The sequence below is a fragment of the Schistosoma mansoni genome (genome assembly GCF_000237925.1).
Source record: "Schistosoma mansoni, WGS project CABG00000000 data, supercontig 0147, strain Puerto Rico, whole genome shotgun sequence".
Taxonomy (NCBI): Eukaryota; Metazoa; Platyhelminthes; class Trematoda; order Strigeidida; family Schistosomatidae; genus Schistosoma; species Schistosoma mansoni.
Window position 1 is genome coordinate 635,553 of NW_017386044.1, and position 20,731 is coordinate 656,283.

The 20,731-nt window shown below is 40.0% G+C and overlaps 1 protein-coding gene across 1 annotated transcript; it reads left to right on the top strand.

The window, feature by feature from the left end:
* Nucleotides 1-3,391: 3,391 nt before the first annotated feature.
* Smp_204750 (unnamed protein product) lies at nucleotides 3,392-20,511 on the top strand (the record flags this gene model as incomplete). Its single annotated transcript, XM_018792723.1, has 4 exons — nucleotides 3,392-6,076; nucleotides 10,297-11,203; nucleotides 14,935-15,528; nucleotides 20,456-20,511. 4 exons carry the CDS (start codon nucleotides 3,392-3,394, stop codon nucleotides 20,509-20,511), a joined length of 4,242 nt encoding a protein of 1,413 aa, XP_018644671.1.
* Nucleotides 20,512-20,731: the final 220 nt, after the last annotated feature.

Sequence of the window (20,731 nt, forward strand, 5' to 3'; positions counted from 1 at the left end):
TCCTCCTCTCTTCGGTTTCCCTTCAGAATTCCAAGTAAGCACTTGTCTCGTGATGCAGTTTGGTGATCTCCGTAATATACTTCCTATCTACTTCCATCGTCTTTTCCTAATTCCCTCCTCAGCTGGAACCTGGTTTGTTCTCTTTCACGGTAGGCTATTACTGATGGTATACGGACAACGGACACTGAGTATCTTGCGTAGACAACTGTATATAAATACTTGCGCCTTCTTGGTGATGATTGCAGTAGTTCTTCAAGTTTCAGCTCCATATACTAGAACGTTCGTATTGAAAATTCTGAGACGATCCCAACAGCTATTACTATACGAACTTATACCTCGTTGACTAGATAGTATTTAAATGATTGAAATAACCCATCGTGTCACTAAATAAAAATCTTATCCGTCAAGTGGACAATTACCCTTCCCGACCGTAGTTGCTGCCTTGACGTGGTGGTCGGGCTTGCCTATCGTGATGACCCAACCGAACTATATTGGCTGGAACATATGATCCTGTAGGTTCAAACATACCAGAAAGGTCAATTGGAAAACGGTAAGACTAAAAGCAGCAACTCAAGGTCTGAGGGCGAAGTCGTACTGCCGACTGTAGAGGAGTGTGACAGCAGTAAGGTGTTTCTCTCGGACAACCAGCATCTGCAGCGATGCTGCCTTCTCACAAGGACGGGTGAGGTTTGAAAAGGTCGACCCTAAAAATGTTACGCCTCACCTTACCTCTCGGATTTCCGTCTCCGGCGGTAAGGCCTTTTGAAGAACGGAACTAACATGTCGAAAACCTCCTACAAAAATGCCGTGCGCGACCGGCCTCAAGCAGTTGTCCCTTGGGCTTTGCAGTCACGCTCCCAGGTCGTTAAGAACAACACCAGTTCAGCTTCCTTTTCAGGTCCCTCAAGAAATACCCTTCCACGGTGTGGGCAGCTGAGAAGCGATATCAGTCCTCATACTCGTAACAACACACGAGACCAGGTTGGTCACAATCAAATCCTTCCTACACCAAATAAGTCTCTTATTTCCACGACTAACCCTTCTCACGTCCCTTTATCACCTCTCACCGTTAGGGCAGATTGTCATTCCTGATCTCCTGAAACCACACTATGAACCACATGTAATAGCTCTTTTTGGGGTTATCCAGAAATTTCTCGTAATAGAGGTGATAGGTTCAGAAAACAATAAAAAGCATTTTTCCAATCAGCGTTGACAAGAAGTTTTGCTAGAAACATCACGAAAGTGAAAAGTTACATGCGGGGTTTCTGATTGGTTGATTACTATGCTACTTCTATGTTAGGTAGCATTCCAGAATTTTCATAAAACTCAAGGACTTCCAAGATACTTTAAAAACCATATATTTTCTGCACATAAATGAACCTTTGGAGTAAAGTGGTACTCGTATATTTTGCTTTTTTCTCTCGTGTTCAAGTTGCTGTGTAGTTTTAGCTTTGGGGTTACGAGAGTATAGCGTTCAATTAGCAAGACTTATCACTTTTAACGTCCGATCACTGTGCTGAATAGGATAACAGGCTTCCTTAGCTAATACTTTAAAACCTCGCGTCATCGATGTGTGTCGTGTCTCTGAAACGCGCATACAGGATATGTGTAGCGTCATTGGTTTGACCCCACCATATCGAAATAAAGAACCGTCTCGTCTCACGCTTCGTGTATCTGGAATCACTGGTGCTGCTTCCCATGACCTCGCTCGTGTAGGTATAGCATTGATTCCTAGGACAGAACTAGCTCTCTTAGACTGGATCACAGGAGACAGTCGTTTGTGCGCTGGAACAGTAAGGACTTGGAAAGATAGGGACACTCGTAGTTGCCTCTTCGTCGCCTCTGACCACTCTCTCACTGACTGCAGCTCAGACGATATAAAAGATGGTTTTTACAGTAAGCTTTCCGACCTTCTCCGAAAAGCTAGGCACTCTGATGTAGTATTAGTGGCTTGTGACTTTAATGCTCATGTAGGTAAACTAAGCGAAGGGAAAGACACCTGGGTGGATCTTATGGTGTCGTGGCTGAAAGGACAGATAACGTCGACCGTCTCTTGCAGCTATACTCAGATAACCTCCTGTTTCTTGCAAATACTAACTTTAAGTACAAGGAAAAACATCTTTTGAAATGACGACCCCCGAATTCGTCCCAACGTTGGGCCCGACTACATCACATCGCTATCAGCCACCGATGGAGGGGCTCGATAGAGGACTGTCGATCATTCTGGAGCACATGCTTAGATTCAGATCATGCTCTAGTGCGAACACGTATTTGTCTGCGTCTTACTGGTCGTAGGAAAGACGCTGCAAGGAAGTCTCTTAGGGTTCTACTTAATAATAGGCAAGCTTATAACATATTTCAGGAACAACTAGAAAGATAGTTAGGCAGCCATGTAAGTTGTGTCCAATCCAAGGCAGCCTGGAATGACATCCGAAAAGCCGTGGAAACAGCAATGATATCTGTTAGTACGGTAAATCATAAGGTTAGGGAGAAACACTGGATATCCGCAGCATCTACCGCACTGATAGATGCCCGAAAACTCATCCCATCTGGCTGTGAACATAACAAAGAGAGGAGTCAGCTCAAGCGCAGGCTAACAAAAAGCTCACTCAGTGGTGGGTAGCGAAAGAAAAAGAGATGAAAAAGGCAGCGGCAATAGGTTACAGTAGAAAACTGTTCAGACTTGTTAAGGAAACCGGTATTAGAAACCCAACTGTCAGCAAACCTATCTCGAAAAAAGGTGGATATATTATTTGTTCTCAATCCAGGAGATTGGATCGATGGGAAGACCACTTTAGGGATCAGTTCGACTGGCCTTCAGCCACACTTCAGTTTTCCATGGTCCCTAATCGACCTGAATGGCAAGTTGATGTAAGTCCTCCGACTCTTTACGAGGCTGAAAAAGCCATAGGAAATCTGAAGGTTGGAAGAGCAGCAGGCCCTGACAGGAGGAGGATCTGATGCAAATGTATATGCCTTCTGTCTTTTCTGGATTGAAACTGATTTATCGTCATGCCTTCACCCGGAATACTGAATTGCTGTAACTACTTTTTCGTCCCTTTTATAGTATAAATGAGGTCTTCAGTTAGTTGCTTTCACTTTTTTAACTCGCTGGTTAGCAGTTGCATTCAGATATAAGCTTTTTAGTAACTTTAGTTTGTTCACAGCATTTAGCAAAAGTAGCCACTGACGCGCTGCGTTGGACTTGAAATAAGCGCGGGAAGTATTTGTTGTCGTCCAATTATGATGTTGGATATAATTCGTCACTAGTGGATCTTAAATGAACTTAATTGAACTTTTTGTATGCGGATATACATGTGGAGTTATTTCGCACATTATTTTCCTTTCCTTACTAACCAGGTATAATATCTGGTCATAATAATTTTAATTAATGTACTTTATACTGTTGAGTTACGTGCTCATTGTAATTCTATGGACTACAGATTGCAAAGAAGAACCTAGAAAGCCTTTATTCATTGAATATCCTAGGGATGCATTTCCACTCCACCGTCATCAACTTAGATTGTTTTGTCGTGCTGAGGGTGAACCTATAGTTTCCATCACTTGGTATAAAGACGGGAAAGTTGTTGAAACTCAGCGACAGAAACCAGGTACATCTAACAGAATCACAAATGCTGGCGAACTTATTTTCCTTTCATTCAATGAAGAGGATGAAGGTCACTATTATTGCAATGCATCGAATGTTCATGGCTGGAATATTTCACCTTCTGCTCTTGTGAAAGCTGCATTTTTTGATGCCAGTAGTGCATCTGGTCCTGAAAGTAAGTCTGCCCATTTCGGCCAGACAGTTTTATTGGAGTGCACCCCACCAGTTGGATCACCATCTCCTACGGTATATTGGAAACATAATAACCAGAAAATGGTTGATAGTTCACGGACTAGGGTTATGGAAAGCGGAGGTTTGAGAATTGAGGGTGTTAAGCGTCAGGATGCTGGAACGTATCAGTGTCTTGCTGAGAGTTCTGCTGGTCACTGGGAAAGTAAGTCAGCTACACTCACTATTCGTCGTAAACCTCGTTTTAAATTTACACCGATGAGTAAGCAAGCTGTTGTTGGGGATTCTGTAGAATTCCAGTGTTTGGGTTCGGAAAATCCCAATTCTACAATTTTATGGAGACGAGAAGGCAACAAGATTATTCAAGCATCTTTAATTGACAGAAAGACGCTGCGTATAGAGCATGTTCAGTTATCCGATGCCGGTGATTATATATGCGAGGTGAAAAATGCTGTTGGTAATGTAGAGGCTGTCGCACATTTGTCAGTAGTTTCGCCACCAATATTTGTGATCACACCAGAGGATAAGACAGTCCCACTTGGTGGACATGTTTCATTTGATTGCCTAACTTCTGGGTCCCCACCTCCTAGCGTCAGGTGGTTACATGGTAAATTCTCATTCTGGGTACCGAAGCCGAATGAGAAACCACTACAAGCAGGCAGATACTCGGTGTTTCCTAATGGAACACTCTTCATAAACTCAACTATGCTATCTGATGCAGGATTATTTGAGTGCAAAGCATCGCAAAAAGCCGGTATCGTCAAGTCAACAGCTCAGCTTTTCATCGAGTCTGTTGTGATATCTCTACCGCTTATCGAAATTGGACCCCAAAATCGGACATTTTTTCAAGGGATGGTTGCAACTCTACCGTGTCACTCAACTGTTCTCCAGTATACTTTACAGGTTTCAAACTCATTAGTACATTCCAACATTGATACATTCACACCTATTGCAACACAGTGGTTAGTTAATGATTCTGCTGTTTCCACTAGTTCCAATCCTCGAGTTGTGATATTAAATTCTGGATCTCTTCAGATCAATGCTCTTCGTGTATCAGACACTGGTTTTTACACCTGTGAAGTTGAAGTCCAAGATTCTTCATCTCTTTCAAGACGCTCTACATCATGGACTTCTTTCTTACAGGTAATTCAAGGGGGTTCATCTGGAAGTAGCACGTACCTCTTGCCTGGAGATGAAGGTGATCTGTTGTTGCCGGATCCTCCAAAAAATGTTAAAGTCACTAATATTGGTGATACGTGGGTTGTGCTGGATTTAATTAACAATCATTCTGTCGAGGATGTTATAAAAAAACGTAGCCTTGGTGAGAGTGCATTTATAACAGGTGTGCAAGTGGAAGTAACAGAGTTCAACACTTCTAATAGTTGGCGTGTAGTGGAATCGTCTGGTCCATATAATTCCGTTCGTGTAAGCGGTTTGTTACCACAGACTGGTTACCATATTCTTATCCGCTACGTAAATCATTATGGAGTGGGTAGACCTTTCATTTTGAATAAACTGGTGTTTACTAAAACCTCTGGATCAACACGTAACTATCTCCCAACTGATTTGCTCGTAAAATTACAGTCTGTAGACTTTAGTCCTCTACATATTAGAGCGATTTCACCATCTGAGTTGTTGGCAGAGTGGTTTTTATGTGGTCCATCAGATGTTTTGGCTCTTATTACCGGCTTTAAAGCAACTTACCGAAGTGTACCAATGTCTAGGTGTTTAACTTCTAACAGCAATAATAATGGATATTATATCAAGGAGAGCATCACGCATTATCCTAAAGCAGACCACAATTCATGTACCTTTAAAGATGAATCTATGGAAAATCTATTAGACTCTTATGAAGATGAGGTAACTCCGTGCAGTTTACCAAGGATTTCAAAACAGAAATCACTTGACTGGAACCCACCTAGTTTTCTAAGTGGGGAAAAAGTTGATTACTACATCCATTCAGGTGTGACTACTACAAGTATAAAAATGGCCATTAGTAATTTGCGACCTTTCATATGCTACGCTATTCGCATTGAAACCTTTGTGGACCATCCAGGTCATAGCAGAATTTTTGCACAGAAAAGTCAAGTTTCAGTTGCCCTTACATATGATAGCACACCAACAGGTGCACCACAAATAACAAATGTCCGTTGGCTTAAAAATGGAACTGTACTTCAACTTGATTGGAACCCACCAAATGAATGGGAGCGTGGAGGTATTTTAACGGGATATTCTTTGAAAATATTAAGTGCTGCACTAAAACTTAGTCGTACTGTTAATGTAAGTTAATTTACTTATATTTTTAGTAGGGGATTTGTGGAGATTTCAATATATTTATATTTTTACTTAATTAAAGCATAAAATTGTTCGGATTTTCATGTATCAGTGGTTTTAGTTTTAATTTTGAAGTTTAAAGATAACACTGCATAGTTTTTAGATCAGGTACTCAGTAGTCATATATATATATATATATATATATATATATATATATATATATATATATATATATACGGAGACTTAATCATAAGTCACTTGCTTATATGACAAATTGTAACATTACATGTAGATTTATAACCTATATTGATAGTTAGTAACTAATTTCTGGAAGCATTAGCTTAGATTTAATACGATCAACTCGTAGGTGTACATTCTCAGAGCATAAATGTATGCTTTGGGTCAAGCTGCAGATGCATATAACGGTTTACAATCACTTCTATTATTTATTTAAACATAAATATTGATACAAGAAAGCACCAGATACATATACGCCGCACAAATCTCATTCGATTTGCTTGAGGGCTGTGGTACTGCCAAGGTGCCCAAACTGAAACAGGTGGTTTTCTTAGGGGGCCACACCCAGAGACTTTGACCTAAAGGTCTGACCCACAAGGCAGTGGAGCATCGTGAGGAGATGCAGTCCCATGGTAGCCGGTGACCAATAATTGGTTCATACGCCATTTGTTCCTTCAGGATTCTGGAGCTCATGTGAACCATTGGTTTGGAATCAGGGTTTTCCAACTCCCCTAGGTGGGATTTCCGTGTCCACGAACCTGGTTAGAGCGCCGGACATTCGCTTTTCGTCCTCTTAATTTCGTGAACAACACCTGTGGTGCGAGAAGGTAGTGAGTATGACTTCCCTGTTAGAAGCTATATACATATGGCCATGTGAGAGCATTTGGAGAGGGAGAGTGGACTCTTCCCACTCTCGGCCGTACCAGGGCATTTGGGGGCACTTCTATCATTAACAATCTCGATAAGATTGGAAAATATATGTTGTATTAGCTCGCGCCATAAACTTAGACCATCATAAAATTCATTATTTCCACATACAGTTAAATCTGTGGTGATGTACTCTAACAGCTTAAGCCTACACACATTTGTACCAGTTTTGACGTTGCTTCTGAATATTTGATTGGTGGTATACAAGAACATGAACAACTTTTTTTTATGTGGTTTTGGAGTTTTCCTACGATAAATCTCGTCGCACAAATATTAGTAAATGACATTTAAAGCTGTACATTAGTATAAGTGTAAATTTAACTGTTCGTATATACATAACTTTTGTCGCGTGGTAAATTATAAATTAGTTCAACGTCATCAAGTATTGACTAATGTACTTGACTTTAATTCATATTTCTGATATCTGGCCTAGTAATACTAATTGGCTGGGCAAAGTGTAGTAGATTAACTGAGTTTCTAGCTTACGGCATAGGGGTTAACGCTTCCAGCCGCTAAACTTTGTTTCATTATCCAGATAAAGCCTAAATATAGTACTTGTTAATAAAGATCATGAACTATCAATGGTTTGAATATTTTCTTATTACAATGTGCCAATTAATCAATAAACACGAAAAGAAGATAGTATTGGCTGCCTGGCAATTCATGCCTACATTATTTCTGGGATTAAGGTGTTTTTTTTATTTATTAGTTCATATACACGTTTACCATCAGGTACAGATTGATGTATTTGGTTTCGCTCACACTATACTAGGGCTAATGATACTATCAGGTTACTTAAATCAAAGTGGGCGGGGTGGATTTCGAAATTTCTACTTCGTTGTTAAGATTCAGATAATTTAATCGCTAACCCACCACTCCACAAACTATAATTACTGAATACTGAGTTTATATAGCATCAATAGGTCATCTCAAAATGTAATAACTGAATACTATTTAGCAGCGATAGTATACAGTAACGGAAACAATGCATGAGGTATACACGAGATATGGAAAGAAACTACATATCAAAGCCTCTGGGAATGTTGCTTTGAAAAGAATGCCGATTTTTGATCAGACTGTTTCATGATGATAAGAAAGGCTACTTTATAGGGGATGGTAAGAACTAATTGACATTTTAGTAGCGTTTAGTTTTTTTTCAACATTCTACTTTGACAAACCGATTATTCGTTTGTTATCGAACATGCTATTTGACCATGTTATTTTGAGTTAATTTAGATATGAGTAGCAGTTTTTATTTCTTTCAAAAATGATAACACAGTGTTAATAATTGTGTAATTAGTTACTCACAGTTTCTCAGTTTTTTGTTCGTTTTGGGGGTCAATATAAAAATTACCCTTACTAACTGGTTAAAGTATTGGGCTTTTAATCAGTGGGTTTCAGGTCCAAACCTCATCCAGTTTCGGTTTGTGCAACCGAATGATGCCATTAACACAGTGTTGTTTAAAGTCGATCACCTGAACTATACTTAGTAACTGACCTACATTCACTATTTTTATGAAGCTGTGTCTACTCACCAAGATAGATCAATAATTAGTTTTACTGTCATTCATAATTTACCTGAATCTACTCCGGATTCGTAGTGGGTTTTTTTCTTCCAAATTGTCCTAATTTTTACTATTGGAAATTGATTGTCGTACTAATTTCATGCTTGAATTTTTTGAATATAGCAAAGCTGGTCAGTCAGTCAGCTACGAACGTAAGACCAGGCACATTTATGTATCAGTCCAAGTTGCCATATCTCGTTAGCACAAAAAGATGAACACCGGATTCATAGAAGTAGTTAATTTAGTGGTGGTAATATATAAGAGAAAGGTTGTGCATAAGGATATAGTATAGGAAGGAAAAAAGTTATGAAGCAATTTTAATCTCAAGGTTTGAGGGAAGATAAAGAGTGTATACACCTACGCCATTGTGATCGATTCTGAGCCATGTCACCTAGAGTCTCCAACCATTGGTTACGATAGTCACGCGGACCCCAACCAAGTAGTCTGCACCTACCAACATGGCTCAGACTAGAAGTTAGTAATTTCATGCTCTAATGCCACGTTTTGGTTTGGCCGCCCCTAACTTTCTTCCAACCATCACCAATACTAGTCAGCATTGCGCGCCGTGGTAATCGGTGTTCAGGTATACGTAACACATGGCCCAGCCATCTCAGTCGATGAATATTCATGACCTCATCAACTGATTTACCATCATTCCCTAATACCCTGTGTCTAACCTCACTATTACTTACCCGGTGATCCCAGCAGATGCGAGCAATATTTCTAAGGCATCTGTGGTCAAATACTAGTAACTTACGAGTATCTTCTACTCTTAATGGCCATGTTTTACAGCCGTAAAGTAGAACAGAGCGAACTGCTGCGCAGTATACTCGTCCCTTAATTGATAGACGGATATCTCGTCTTCGCCATAGGTGACGTAAGTTGGCAAAAGCCAAACGAGCTTTTTGAATCCGTGCTGAGATTTCGTCAGACACCAACCCATTAGGGCTGATCAGACCTCCAAGATAAGTGAAGTTGTCGACGCGTTCGACTAATTCACTCCCTATCCTTAGTTCAGGTGTTGATGCAGGCCAGTCCTGGAGTAACAATTTACATTTAGATGGGGAGGAACACATCTCAAACATCCTTGCATTGTTACTCAGTGCTACTAATAGACTCTGCATTTTGTCAGCTTCTTCACCAAACAAGACTATGTCATCTGCGTATTCTAAGTCGCTTAGTGGAGCCCCTGGTAGGGGATCAATTCCTGTAAATTTAGTCGAGGAGAGTGTTATTTCCAGCAATAGGTCTATAATGAAGTTAAACAAAAATGGGGATAGTGGACAACCTTGTCGGACACCAGTTGAGGTTGTAAAATCATGACAGTTCGCCATAAGCTCTCACTCGATTGGTAGTGTTCGAGTAAAAAGCCGTCACAAGGTTTATGTACTTCTGAGGTACACCTTTCAATGACAGACACTGCCACAGAACCTCTCGGTCTACAGAGTCAAATGCTGCTTTCAAGTCAAGAAAAACTAGTAAAGCTGGAGTAACTTTTTTCTTTGTTCAGAGCATCTTTTGAGGTCCATAATTAGCAGATATTTTCCTAAAATTATAATAGTGTAAAATAAACAGTCTTTAATAACTTTCCTTAACTTTCTGTTTATCGTTTCAAAAAAATTGAACGATTTGTTTTCTGTCAAAATATAGTACTAATATCCGTTTGAAATTTTTTGTAGAAAATATGCAAACTATTTTATTACTTATGTATTTTAGATGAGGACTGAACAGTCATCTTTTCACATTTATGATCTTGATCCATGGTCTAATTATACACTGTATCTATCCGCAGTTACTTGTCATGGTGAAGGGGTGAGATCACTACCGGTTTACATTTTTGCATATCCTACACGAGGCGATTTTCCAGAATTAGGTGTAGCACCATCTAAGTTTCCAGTGATGAACTGGAATCAGTATGAATCTGGAAATATTTTCCGGAAGGTTTTGTATGATGGAAGGAGCCTATATCCAGGAAGTCTATCACCACAGGGGCTTAGTGAACAAATGAATTCTAAAACTACCGATATTCATGAAGAAAAGGGTAGCCTTACCAAAGAACCGTGGTTCATTGTTAGTGCAGTTATGTTTAGTGTACTTTGGGTAGTCATTTGTCTCGCTCTTATCATATATGGACGACACAGAAGCGAGCGACAAAGGCGCCGACATGCTGTTTTAGATGTGATGGATGCTGAAATAATTGCCAAAAATGGACGTCTTGGCGTTGTTAATTCCACGCAGGGAGAGGGCACAGCTTCGCCTCCGATTTACATGGGTAATTTTTCCACTTCCACAGAGAAAGAAGCTACATCTCTTATTTCGATGGAACCTCTCTCTGTAAATGCATCTATGATATCTGACAGAAACCATGCACCGAAATTGTGCGATCCTACATTTGGTGAGAAGTCTTACGGAAATGGTTTTACTTGTTCAATGAACCCATCATACTCTGTATCTATGGCCAATGGATTTTCCTTAACAAATAATGGAAGTTTACAGTCAGTGCCAACATACTTACCACAATACCCTCCTGGAAATCCAGTGTTGTCTGTAGATAATTTAAAGAATCATTCATACAATAATCCGGGTGTCATAGTTCCAAATATTCCAGTTGGTGGTGCTCAACGTAAGTTGATTATTTTAAAACTGTTCAAGTTTCATTATTATCATACGATGTATATTAATAGATTACAGTGTTTTAATAATCATCTGGTCTTATGAAGAGATTTTATTGAAGCTACATATAATAATAAAAATGGATCTTCTTAGTTTTTACTGGTATCGTAACTGAGATCAGTCTATGTCGTATGAGACCTATAAACCAACGGATACACTAGTCAGTTCATTAGGGTTTTATGTACTAGACTATGTATTTTTACATTGAAAATAGGTTTACATTGCATCTTAATGCATATAAACCTTTATCTGGTCATTGAGTTTAAGTTTGGTCATGTTAAAGCATTTATTGATTGGCGTTCTGGATATCAGTGGTGGTCACGCGTCTTAATCGTGACCAAGAAATCCTGGATTCCATCCGATTCAGGTTCTGAAATTATGCTCTGTGAGAGGTGTTCCTGAAATAAGACGAAAAGGCTGGTTCTGTTGATCTCTGGTTTTAGGCACCCTCATAGCTCAACTCATCCATCACATTCAGACCCCACTCCAAGTATCAGTGGCCACTAATACTATCCCCGATTAACCAAACCAAATTAGGTGAGGCGGGTTCGAATCTACGACATTATGGCTGAAAATTAAATCCGTTAATCTTTGAGTCATCGTTTCATAAATTGTTTTTTTTTCAGCTTATTTCACTTACCTTTAAGATGAAACCATTTTCTCATTGCTATTGTTATTTATTTGTTTCAACGCATAAACATTGGTACAAGGACACACCAAATAGATATGCGCCACATAAAACATTCGATTTGTGTGAGGCCCTGACCGTTGCTGCTACCTTGACGTGGTGGTCGGGCTTGCCTACCGTGGTGACCCAACCGAGCTATATTGGCTGGAGCATATGTTCCTGTAGGTTCTAACATACCAGAAAGATCGATTGGAGGACGGTAAGACTAAAAGCAGCATCTCAAGGTCTGAGGGCGAGGCCGTATTGCTTACTGTAGAGGAGTGTGACAGCGGTAAGGTGTTTCCCTCGGACAACCAGCATCTGCAGCGATGCTGCCTTTTCACAAGGAAGGAAGGGGTTAGAAAAGGTCGACCCTAAAAATGTTACGCCTCACCTTACTACTCGGACATCCGTCTCCGGCGGTAAGGTCCCAACAAGTACGGAGCAAACACAAAAATTACCCACAAAATGGTCGTGTGTAACCGACCTCAAGCAGTTGTCCCTTGGGCACTGAGGTCACGCTCTCAGGTCATTAAGACCATTTCTAATCCAATTTTCTTTTCAGGTACCTCTAGAAGAACCCTTCTACGGTGCGGGCAACCGAAAAGTGATAAATGTCCTCATAACTCTAACAACACTCAATATCACTGTATTCATAATCAATCTCCTTCTTCGATCCCTATTATTCCTCCCATCTCGACTAACAACACTAAACTTCCTCTTTCGGTTTCCTCCTCAAATGTCACCATGGCCAACGATCCTAGTGAGCAAAGCACTGTCCCAGGTCTACTAAAACCTCGCTCCAAACTACACATCAGAGCCTTCAACGTACGTACCCTATGTCAAATCGGCCAACAGGCCTCCTTGGCTAAGACCCTAGAATCTCGTACCATTGATATATGCTGTCTCCGAAACACATACAGGATCCTAGTGTGGTCATTTACTTGACCTCACCTCGCCAAAATGGACAGCCGACGAAATGCACCCTCGGTGTATCTGGCGACCCTATGGCTAGTTCCCGTGGACTTGCAGGTGCAGGCATAGCACTGAGTACGAGGGCAGAACAAACACTATTAAAATGGATCCCCGTTAACAGTCGCATGTGTGCTGTCCGGCTAAATGGCTCCCTAAGAACTCGGAAGGATAGGGATACACGTCGTTGCCTTTTCGTCGTTTCTGCCTACGCTCCCACTGACTGCAGCCATGATGAAGTGAAAGGTGACCTTTACAGAAAACTCTCTGAGCTTCTTCAGAAAGCTAAGCGCTCAGACATAGTACTCGTAGCGGGTGACTTTAATGCCCAATTAGACAGCCTAAACCAAACAGAAAGACATTTAGGTGGATATTTTAGTATTCCGGCTCAGCGAACAGATAATGGTGATCGTCTGTTGCAACTTTGCTCAGACAATCGTTTATTTTTAGCAAGCACTAATTTTAAGCATAAGGAGAGACATCGTCTAACATGGCGACCACGTGCACCAAACCAACGATGGACTCAAATAGACCATATTGCCATCAGTTATCGTTGGAGAGGCTCGATAGAAGATTGTTGCTCGTACTGGAATACATGTTTGGACTTCGGTCACGCTCTAATACGAGCATGCATTTGTTTGCGCCTCACTGGACGCAGAACAACTACACCAAGAAGACCCATTAGGATTCAACTGGAGGACGAGAAAGCCAAAAGTAAGTTCCAGGAACAACTGATTTCACATCTAGGCAGTTCTTTAAACGAGACTGACCCAGATGCTGCTTGGAAAGACACACGAACAGCTGTGGAAACAGCAGTAACATCTATTAGCTATTTAAACCACAGGGCTCCAAAAAACCAGTGGATTTCTTCTAAGTCTATTTCACTGATGGATTCGCGTAAACTCATCCCATCAGGTTCTGAACACGATAAAGGGCAGAAGCAAAGTAGATCTAGGTTAACCAAAAGTCTAAGGAACGACTGTGATCAGTGGTGAGCAACGAAAGCAAAAGGCAGCAGCTGTAGGTAACACCAGACAGCTTTTCGAACTAAGAAAAGAAACTGGAATTAAGAAGTCAAGTGTAAGCGAGACAATCTCGGAAAAAGACGAAACCCTTATCTGCTCTCAGTCCAGACGTTTAGAATCATGGGCTGAACACTTTAGAGAACAGTTTAGCTGACCTTCAGCTACTCTACAGTTACCCACCATTCCCAAACAGTCTGAATGGAACATTGAAGTAGGTCCCCCAACTTTAGATGAAGCCGGTGATCAACAGTAGTTTCATACACCATTTGTTCCTTCAAGATCCTGTATCCCATGTGCACCATTGGTTTTGAATCAATACTTTCAAACTCCCCTAGGTGGATTCTTCGTGCCCACCAACCTGGCTAAAGCGCCGGACATTCACTTTTCGTCCTCTTAATTTCGTAAACAACACCCCCGTCACGAGAAGGCAGTGAGTAGGACTTCCTTGGTAGTGGTTGTATGCACGTGGCAAGGTGAGAGCATTTCGAGAGGGAGAACTAACTCTCCTTACTCTCAGCCGTACCAGGGCATTTGGGGGCATAAACCAATTGACTAAGTAGTCATTAAGTGTTTTTTAAAAGTTAGGGCTATTTTAATTCCTCGTTTTGTGATCTTAAGAGATGGCATAGTGTTTCATATATATTATGTTATAGAAGCTGATACTGTTATTTTCATTCTCAGTTAATGTTTAGAATGTATCTAAATAAGTCTAACTTGTTTAATGCTATTCGTCTTTGTAACACTTTTCAAAATTTCATCCATTTTACATCACTCACAAATTCATAAATGTCGTCAATTAGTGCGCTTGTTCTTTTTCAGATCGGTCTAAAAAGCTGTCATGCATATAAGTGTAACTGTTTTCGAACGCTGTACAGAGTATTGTAAATTAAACTTTAAGTGTAAAAAGCTTTTATGATTTGCCAATAAGTTTTTCAGAATATCAGAATAATTCCACTGTTGACGATTAACGATTATCGTTTGTGATTTTAGCTAACTTCTTTCATCTTTACATTTTAGTGTTATCTGGAGGCACTCATTGTCCATCAGAGCTTATGCACTCTGGTACAACTCATTTATTACCGAATGGATGTTTACCTTTGCCCCCCACCCACAATTCACAGAATCCATCATCAGAAGATCATGCTACACCGTATGCTAGTGTATCAGTGATTCAGTCTGCAATGTTTGATCATGCACCTATGGATTATGGTGTTATACATCAGGCGACATGTGGTAGACAACTGTCACTTGCAGAGATTATACCTCCTCCTCCAGACTACCCACCTCCGTCACTTCCGTCTTTCTCCCCGGTTCCTCATCATTTTACGAGTTGGTCTCTAGGTGATGCACCTTGTTCAGGTAGCGGTGAGGATTCAGCTTATAGTGATTTTCGACAATCATCATCTCAACATCAAGGTGGTTGTGACGTTAATAGTGGTAGTGGTCCGCCTGTTTCTTCTTCACATCACAACTGGTTGACATCACAACATGAAAGTAACAGTGCTCTTCCAGCATCTTCACATTCTATATCAAAAACTAGTGGTCTCTCATCAGAGTGGCTTAATCATGAAAGTTTGTCAACACCTCATTCCACAGATCAACATATATTTGGTAAGTGTTGTCTTTTTTGTTCAAATATACCTTTTTTAACACCAATGTAATTTGACTCATGATTTCATTTTTTCGCAATGTACTTGTATGCTGCTCTGCCCAGCGTAATTTTTGAAACCTTTTTCTTACAGGTTAGTCGTTATAATAATAGAAACTACTGTGAAAGCTGATAAAAAAATATTGTATTATGGTTTGTGTAGTTGATTTGAGCACTTTATAATCCACAGTCGTGGATTAACTCCATTTGGAAGATCATTGAAAATTTGTACGTAATAATTTATTTATTTATTTAAACATAAATATTGGTACAAGGAAGCACCAGATATATATGCGCCATACAAATCTCATTCGATTTGCTTGAGGGCTGTGGTACTGCCAAGGTGCCCAAACTGAAACAGGTGGTTTTCTTAGGGGGCCACACCCAGAGACTTTGACCTAGAGGTCTGACCCACAAGGCAGTGGAGCATCGTGAGGAGATGCAGTCCCATGGTAGCCGGTGACCAATAATTGGTTCATACGCCATTTGTTCCTTCAGGATTCTGGAGCTCATGTGAACCATTGGTTTGGAATCAGGGTTTTCCAACTCCCCTAGGTGGGATTTCCGTGTCCACGAACCTGGTTAGAGCGCCGGACATTCGCTTTTCGTCCTCTCAATTTCGTAAACAACACCCTTGGTGCGAGAAGGTAGTGAGTAGGACTTCCCTGTTAGAAGCTATATACATATGGCCATGTGAGAGCATTTGGAGAGGGAGAGTGGACTCTTCCCACTCTCGCCCGTACCAGGGCATTTGGGGGCCTAATTTATTCAATTGTATTTTTCGTAATGTTTTTGGTGTTTTCGTTTTAATTACAAATTTTCAACAGTAATTTGTATTTCCATAGTTGAAAGCGTGAGTCAATTGAAGCTAGACCACCATGGAAAACCTGGAAGCACTGGACGGCCGTTTCGTCCTATTATAGGACTCCTCAGGCGTGCCCATCCACGATCCCGCCTCGCGAGCGAGATTCGAACCCAGGACCTACCAGTCTCGAGCCAGAGCCCTTAACCGATGGACCACTGAGCGTAATAAACAGTTTAAAGATCCCCATAGAAATATTATAACTGTAGAGCCTGATAATAAACAGTTGTTTCGTCCTGGTACGGAATTCCTCAGTAACACTACACATCCAGGACCACACTAATGATTGAACTTCAAGTGTGGCACCTAAGGCTTCACCTGAGCGGATACCGGTTGGTGAATGTATCCAGCTCATTTGATCACCGTTTTGTTCATTAATTGGGCTGTTGCTAGCTGTTGTTGCGTAATTTTCATCCGAGATTCCATTTCAAGTCCTAATTTTTGCTACATATGTGTGTTTTCCATCAGACATGTCGGACTGCGCTATGCTGTTATGTTTATAGCAAATAGTTGCCGATAACTTCCGAGACATGAAATGGAATGCTTAGTAAAATTAACACTCCAATATACAACACAGCCACTAGATGAAGCTAAAGTACTCGATACAACATAGTTACTGAAATTACAACGTTGCTAATAACATCAGTCCTTATATAACTGTGTGTCTTTTGATTTCTTCAGTTAGTTGTAAATGACTAATTGTAAAATTAGCGACATTACAAATGTATAAAAAAAATTTCTTATCATTTACTTTTATCATTTTTATTATTTATTGTTGTTTTGACTATCGTTTTTATATCCTGTTGAATCACACAATGTGTATGTGTGTGTATGTTTATAGGCTTGTTGTTATCTGAATTATTTCCTTATGTTATTCGTATTTCTTCTGTTAAATACATACGCACATCTTTCCACGATATTTGTTTTAAGTTGACCTAACGAAACAAAACAACAGAGAGAGAGAGAGAGAGACAGAGGTCATTGTCGTTAGTTCGAAAGTAGTCAATACATGAGAGAAGACACATACAGATAGTGTGAGATTTTTATTTTATTAGAATGGGGCTTTGTGGATTATAAGCAAAGGTGGATAGTGGCTATCAGTGGAATCCAGGACGTTCGTTTCGTCTTGTTTGGGACTCGTCAGCTGGATGTACCTGCATCTCGGAGTTGATGTTCACTCTGGGACTCGAACCTAGTGCCGTTCGCTTCAAATGCCATCACGTTATCCACTTAGCTACTGAGTCCTAATAGCCATTTGCTTGTGCAATGGGGTGAAGTTTAAATTTTTTTTAGCATAAATCGACTCATGAATTCAACAATTAAAAATCACTACAATCTCAGTTCTTTCAGGTTTCCATTGGTGATCTAGCATAAATCGACTGAAATTCAACTATTGGAAATCTCTATTTGATATATAATTCCCATTCGTGTTTTTAAAATCTTTATTTAAAAATCACGACTTTCTTAGGACTGATCATATGCCGTCCTAAATATCAGTGGGAAAATTCAAACAAATTATACAAAAATGCATTAAAACTTCACGCAATCGCACAAACTAGTAGCCAAATGGATAACGTGACGGCATTTGAACTGAAAGGTAATAGATTGAAATCCCAAAGTGAACATCAACTCTGAGATGCAGGTACATCCTGCTAACGAGTCCCAAACAAGACTAAACGCGCGTCCTGGATTCCACTGCTAGCCACTATTCATCGCTGTTTATAATGCTTGTGATTTGATGGCAAGATCGAGGCAATCCGTACAGTATGCACATATGCCAATATGTGATTGATCAATTACGGTCCTAAACATCAATAGAAAAATTTAAACAAGCGATAAAAATGAGTTCTTAAGATTGGAGTTTTGGCTTTTAGTTTTTATCAAAACTATATTTCAACTTGAAATGTGCCATTATTTTATCAGGGTTATTTAAAGATATACACATATATACCTAGTTGACGTTATGATTCTACTACAAATAAGTATTATCTATTAATAGACATAAGTTATTGTTATGTTCCTATGTGTGCTCAGAAATTCGATATTTACTGAACAGATTTCACAAACTTAGTAGGTGCATATTTATGTAACTGAGATTGTTTTATACCTTATGCTTGTGATCTACTACATGGATCCGCAAACCAAAGAGGAGAAGCATTTAAATCTTCAATGTACTGGTAAAACCTGAATGTTTTTATGGTAAAACTATACTATGCTGACGAATCAATTAGATCTACCTGATTTTTCCAATCAAAGCAAATGGAGCAGGGTTTGAATCTGCATTTTGGTGGCTAAAATTTGAATGCTTTAACCACTGAGCTACCGCTACACTAAATGACAATTGTCGGGTGATTGAAGGTAGATAGGAAGAAATGATTTATTTAGATTTCATGCTAGATGATACTTGTCAGGAAGCAGTTCCTGCCCCCAAATGCCCTGGTATGACCGAGATTGGGGAGAGTCCGCTCTCCCTCTCTAAATACTCTCAAATGGCCACGCGTAATATAGCCTCTGCCAGGGAAGTCCTACTCACTGCCTTCTCGTGGCACTACTGTTGTTCACGAAATCGAGAGGACGAAAAGTGAATGTCCGGCGCTTTAACCGGGTTGGTGGACAAGACGAGTCCACCTAGGGGAGTTTGAAAGTATTGATTCAAAACCAATGGTGCACATGGGCTTCAGTATCCTGAAGGAACAAATGATGTATGAATCAATCGTTGGTGACCGGCTACCATAGGACTGCATCTCCTCACGATGCTCCACTGCCTTGTGGACCAGACCTCTAGGTCGAAGGCTCGGAGTGTGGCCCCCTAAGAAAACCACCTGTTTCAGTTTGGGCACCTGGGCAGTATCACAGCCCTCACACAAATGAAATGAGATTTGTGCGGCGCATATGTATTCGGTGACCCTTTGTACCAATATTTATGTGTTTAAATAAATAAATAAATAATCTCAACGGTCTCTGTGGGTTTCGAACTTATTTCACCCAGCTTCAAAGTTTGGGACGGTATAGGTATACATTACTGATACTGATACTAATACGAAACCTGGATCCTGGCTTTTCCTAACTACTACGTCCAAATATGTTATATGAACAATGAGTTTGATATTCAGCCTCCTAAACAAATGAATTTTCTTTCTTACAATTGGCTGGTCACAGGGTAGTGGTCAATTACATGTATGTCAGGTCCCTCTTAGTGCGAATAGATGGGTGACTCGACATCTCATACACTATGTTAGGATGTACTGTGGTGGTTGGAGGTAGTAGACAGGATATCCTTAACTTAGGTTTCGTGCTCTTTGGTACTAGTCACCAAGTTGTACTAGTAGTTTTTAGGGAACTGATGCTCCCTTGCGAATTCGATCTTGTGTAACCCAGCTTCATAGTCAGGGACGTTACCAATAAGCTATATGGGAAGTGATTTGTGGTCACATTGCAACTTACTCGATAGAATTCAATCTGTACTAAAACGGGCTTCATATATATGACATTGGTCACTATTCAGTGATCGATTAATTGTATATACTTTTCAGTCATAGAGGAGGTCAGTCGCAACCTGGATAGCTCAATAGTAATATCTCTAAATCTAAAGCTGAATATCGTGGGATCGAGTTCACCAGGCAGCATCAATTCCCTCAAAATTACTTATACACATATCTGAGTAGTGCCAAATAACACGAAACTTAAGTGTAGGATTTCCTATCAACTATCTCCAACCTCCACTACCTTATAAGTAACCATATTACCAACTAGTCAATAAAATCCGGAAACAAATATGACATTGAGATGGTAGGGAAGATTTGTAGCTCAGGTGGGTGATTTTGATGTAGGTTTGTTCTCTGAGCTGGATGGTTTGGTCGTGGAGCTTTCATTGTCCTTCTGAACGACATCATCAGCACAAACTTTGGGTAGAAGTCTACACAAATATGACATTCACTATCAATTAAAAATACAATATTATGTTAATTATTTTCTTTTGTTTTCTTTCTTTTCTCCTTATAATTTTACAATCAATTCTTTTTTTATAGCTCATCATCCTTCAACATCATTATCAACTATTCAACCTTCACATGTGGCCTGTTAAATAAGTCAATTGATAAATAAATTGTATACTTTTTTCTTTAAAGAAAAAAAGAAGTAAGTTACACTTTCTTTTCATAGTTCTTCTTTGTTATTCATTAATTGTTACTCTATGTTCAATCGTTCATTTTCCCCTCCCCCTCCTTTACTTTTTCTTTCTTCTGTTCATTGTCTTTTGTTAACTTCTCTATTATTATCATTATCACCAACCACATCATCATTGA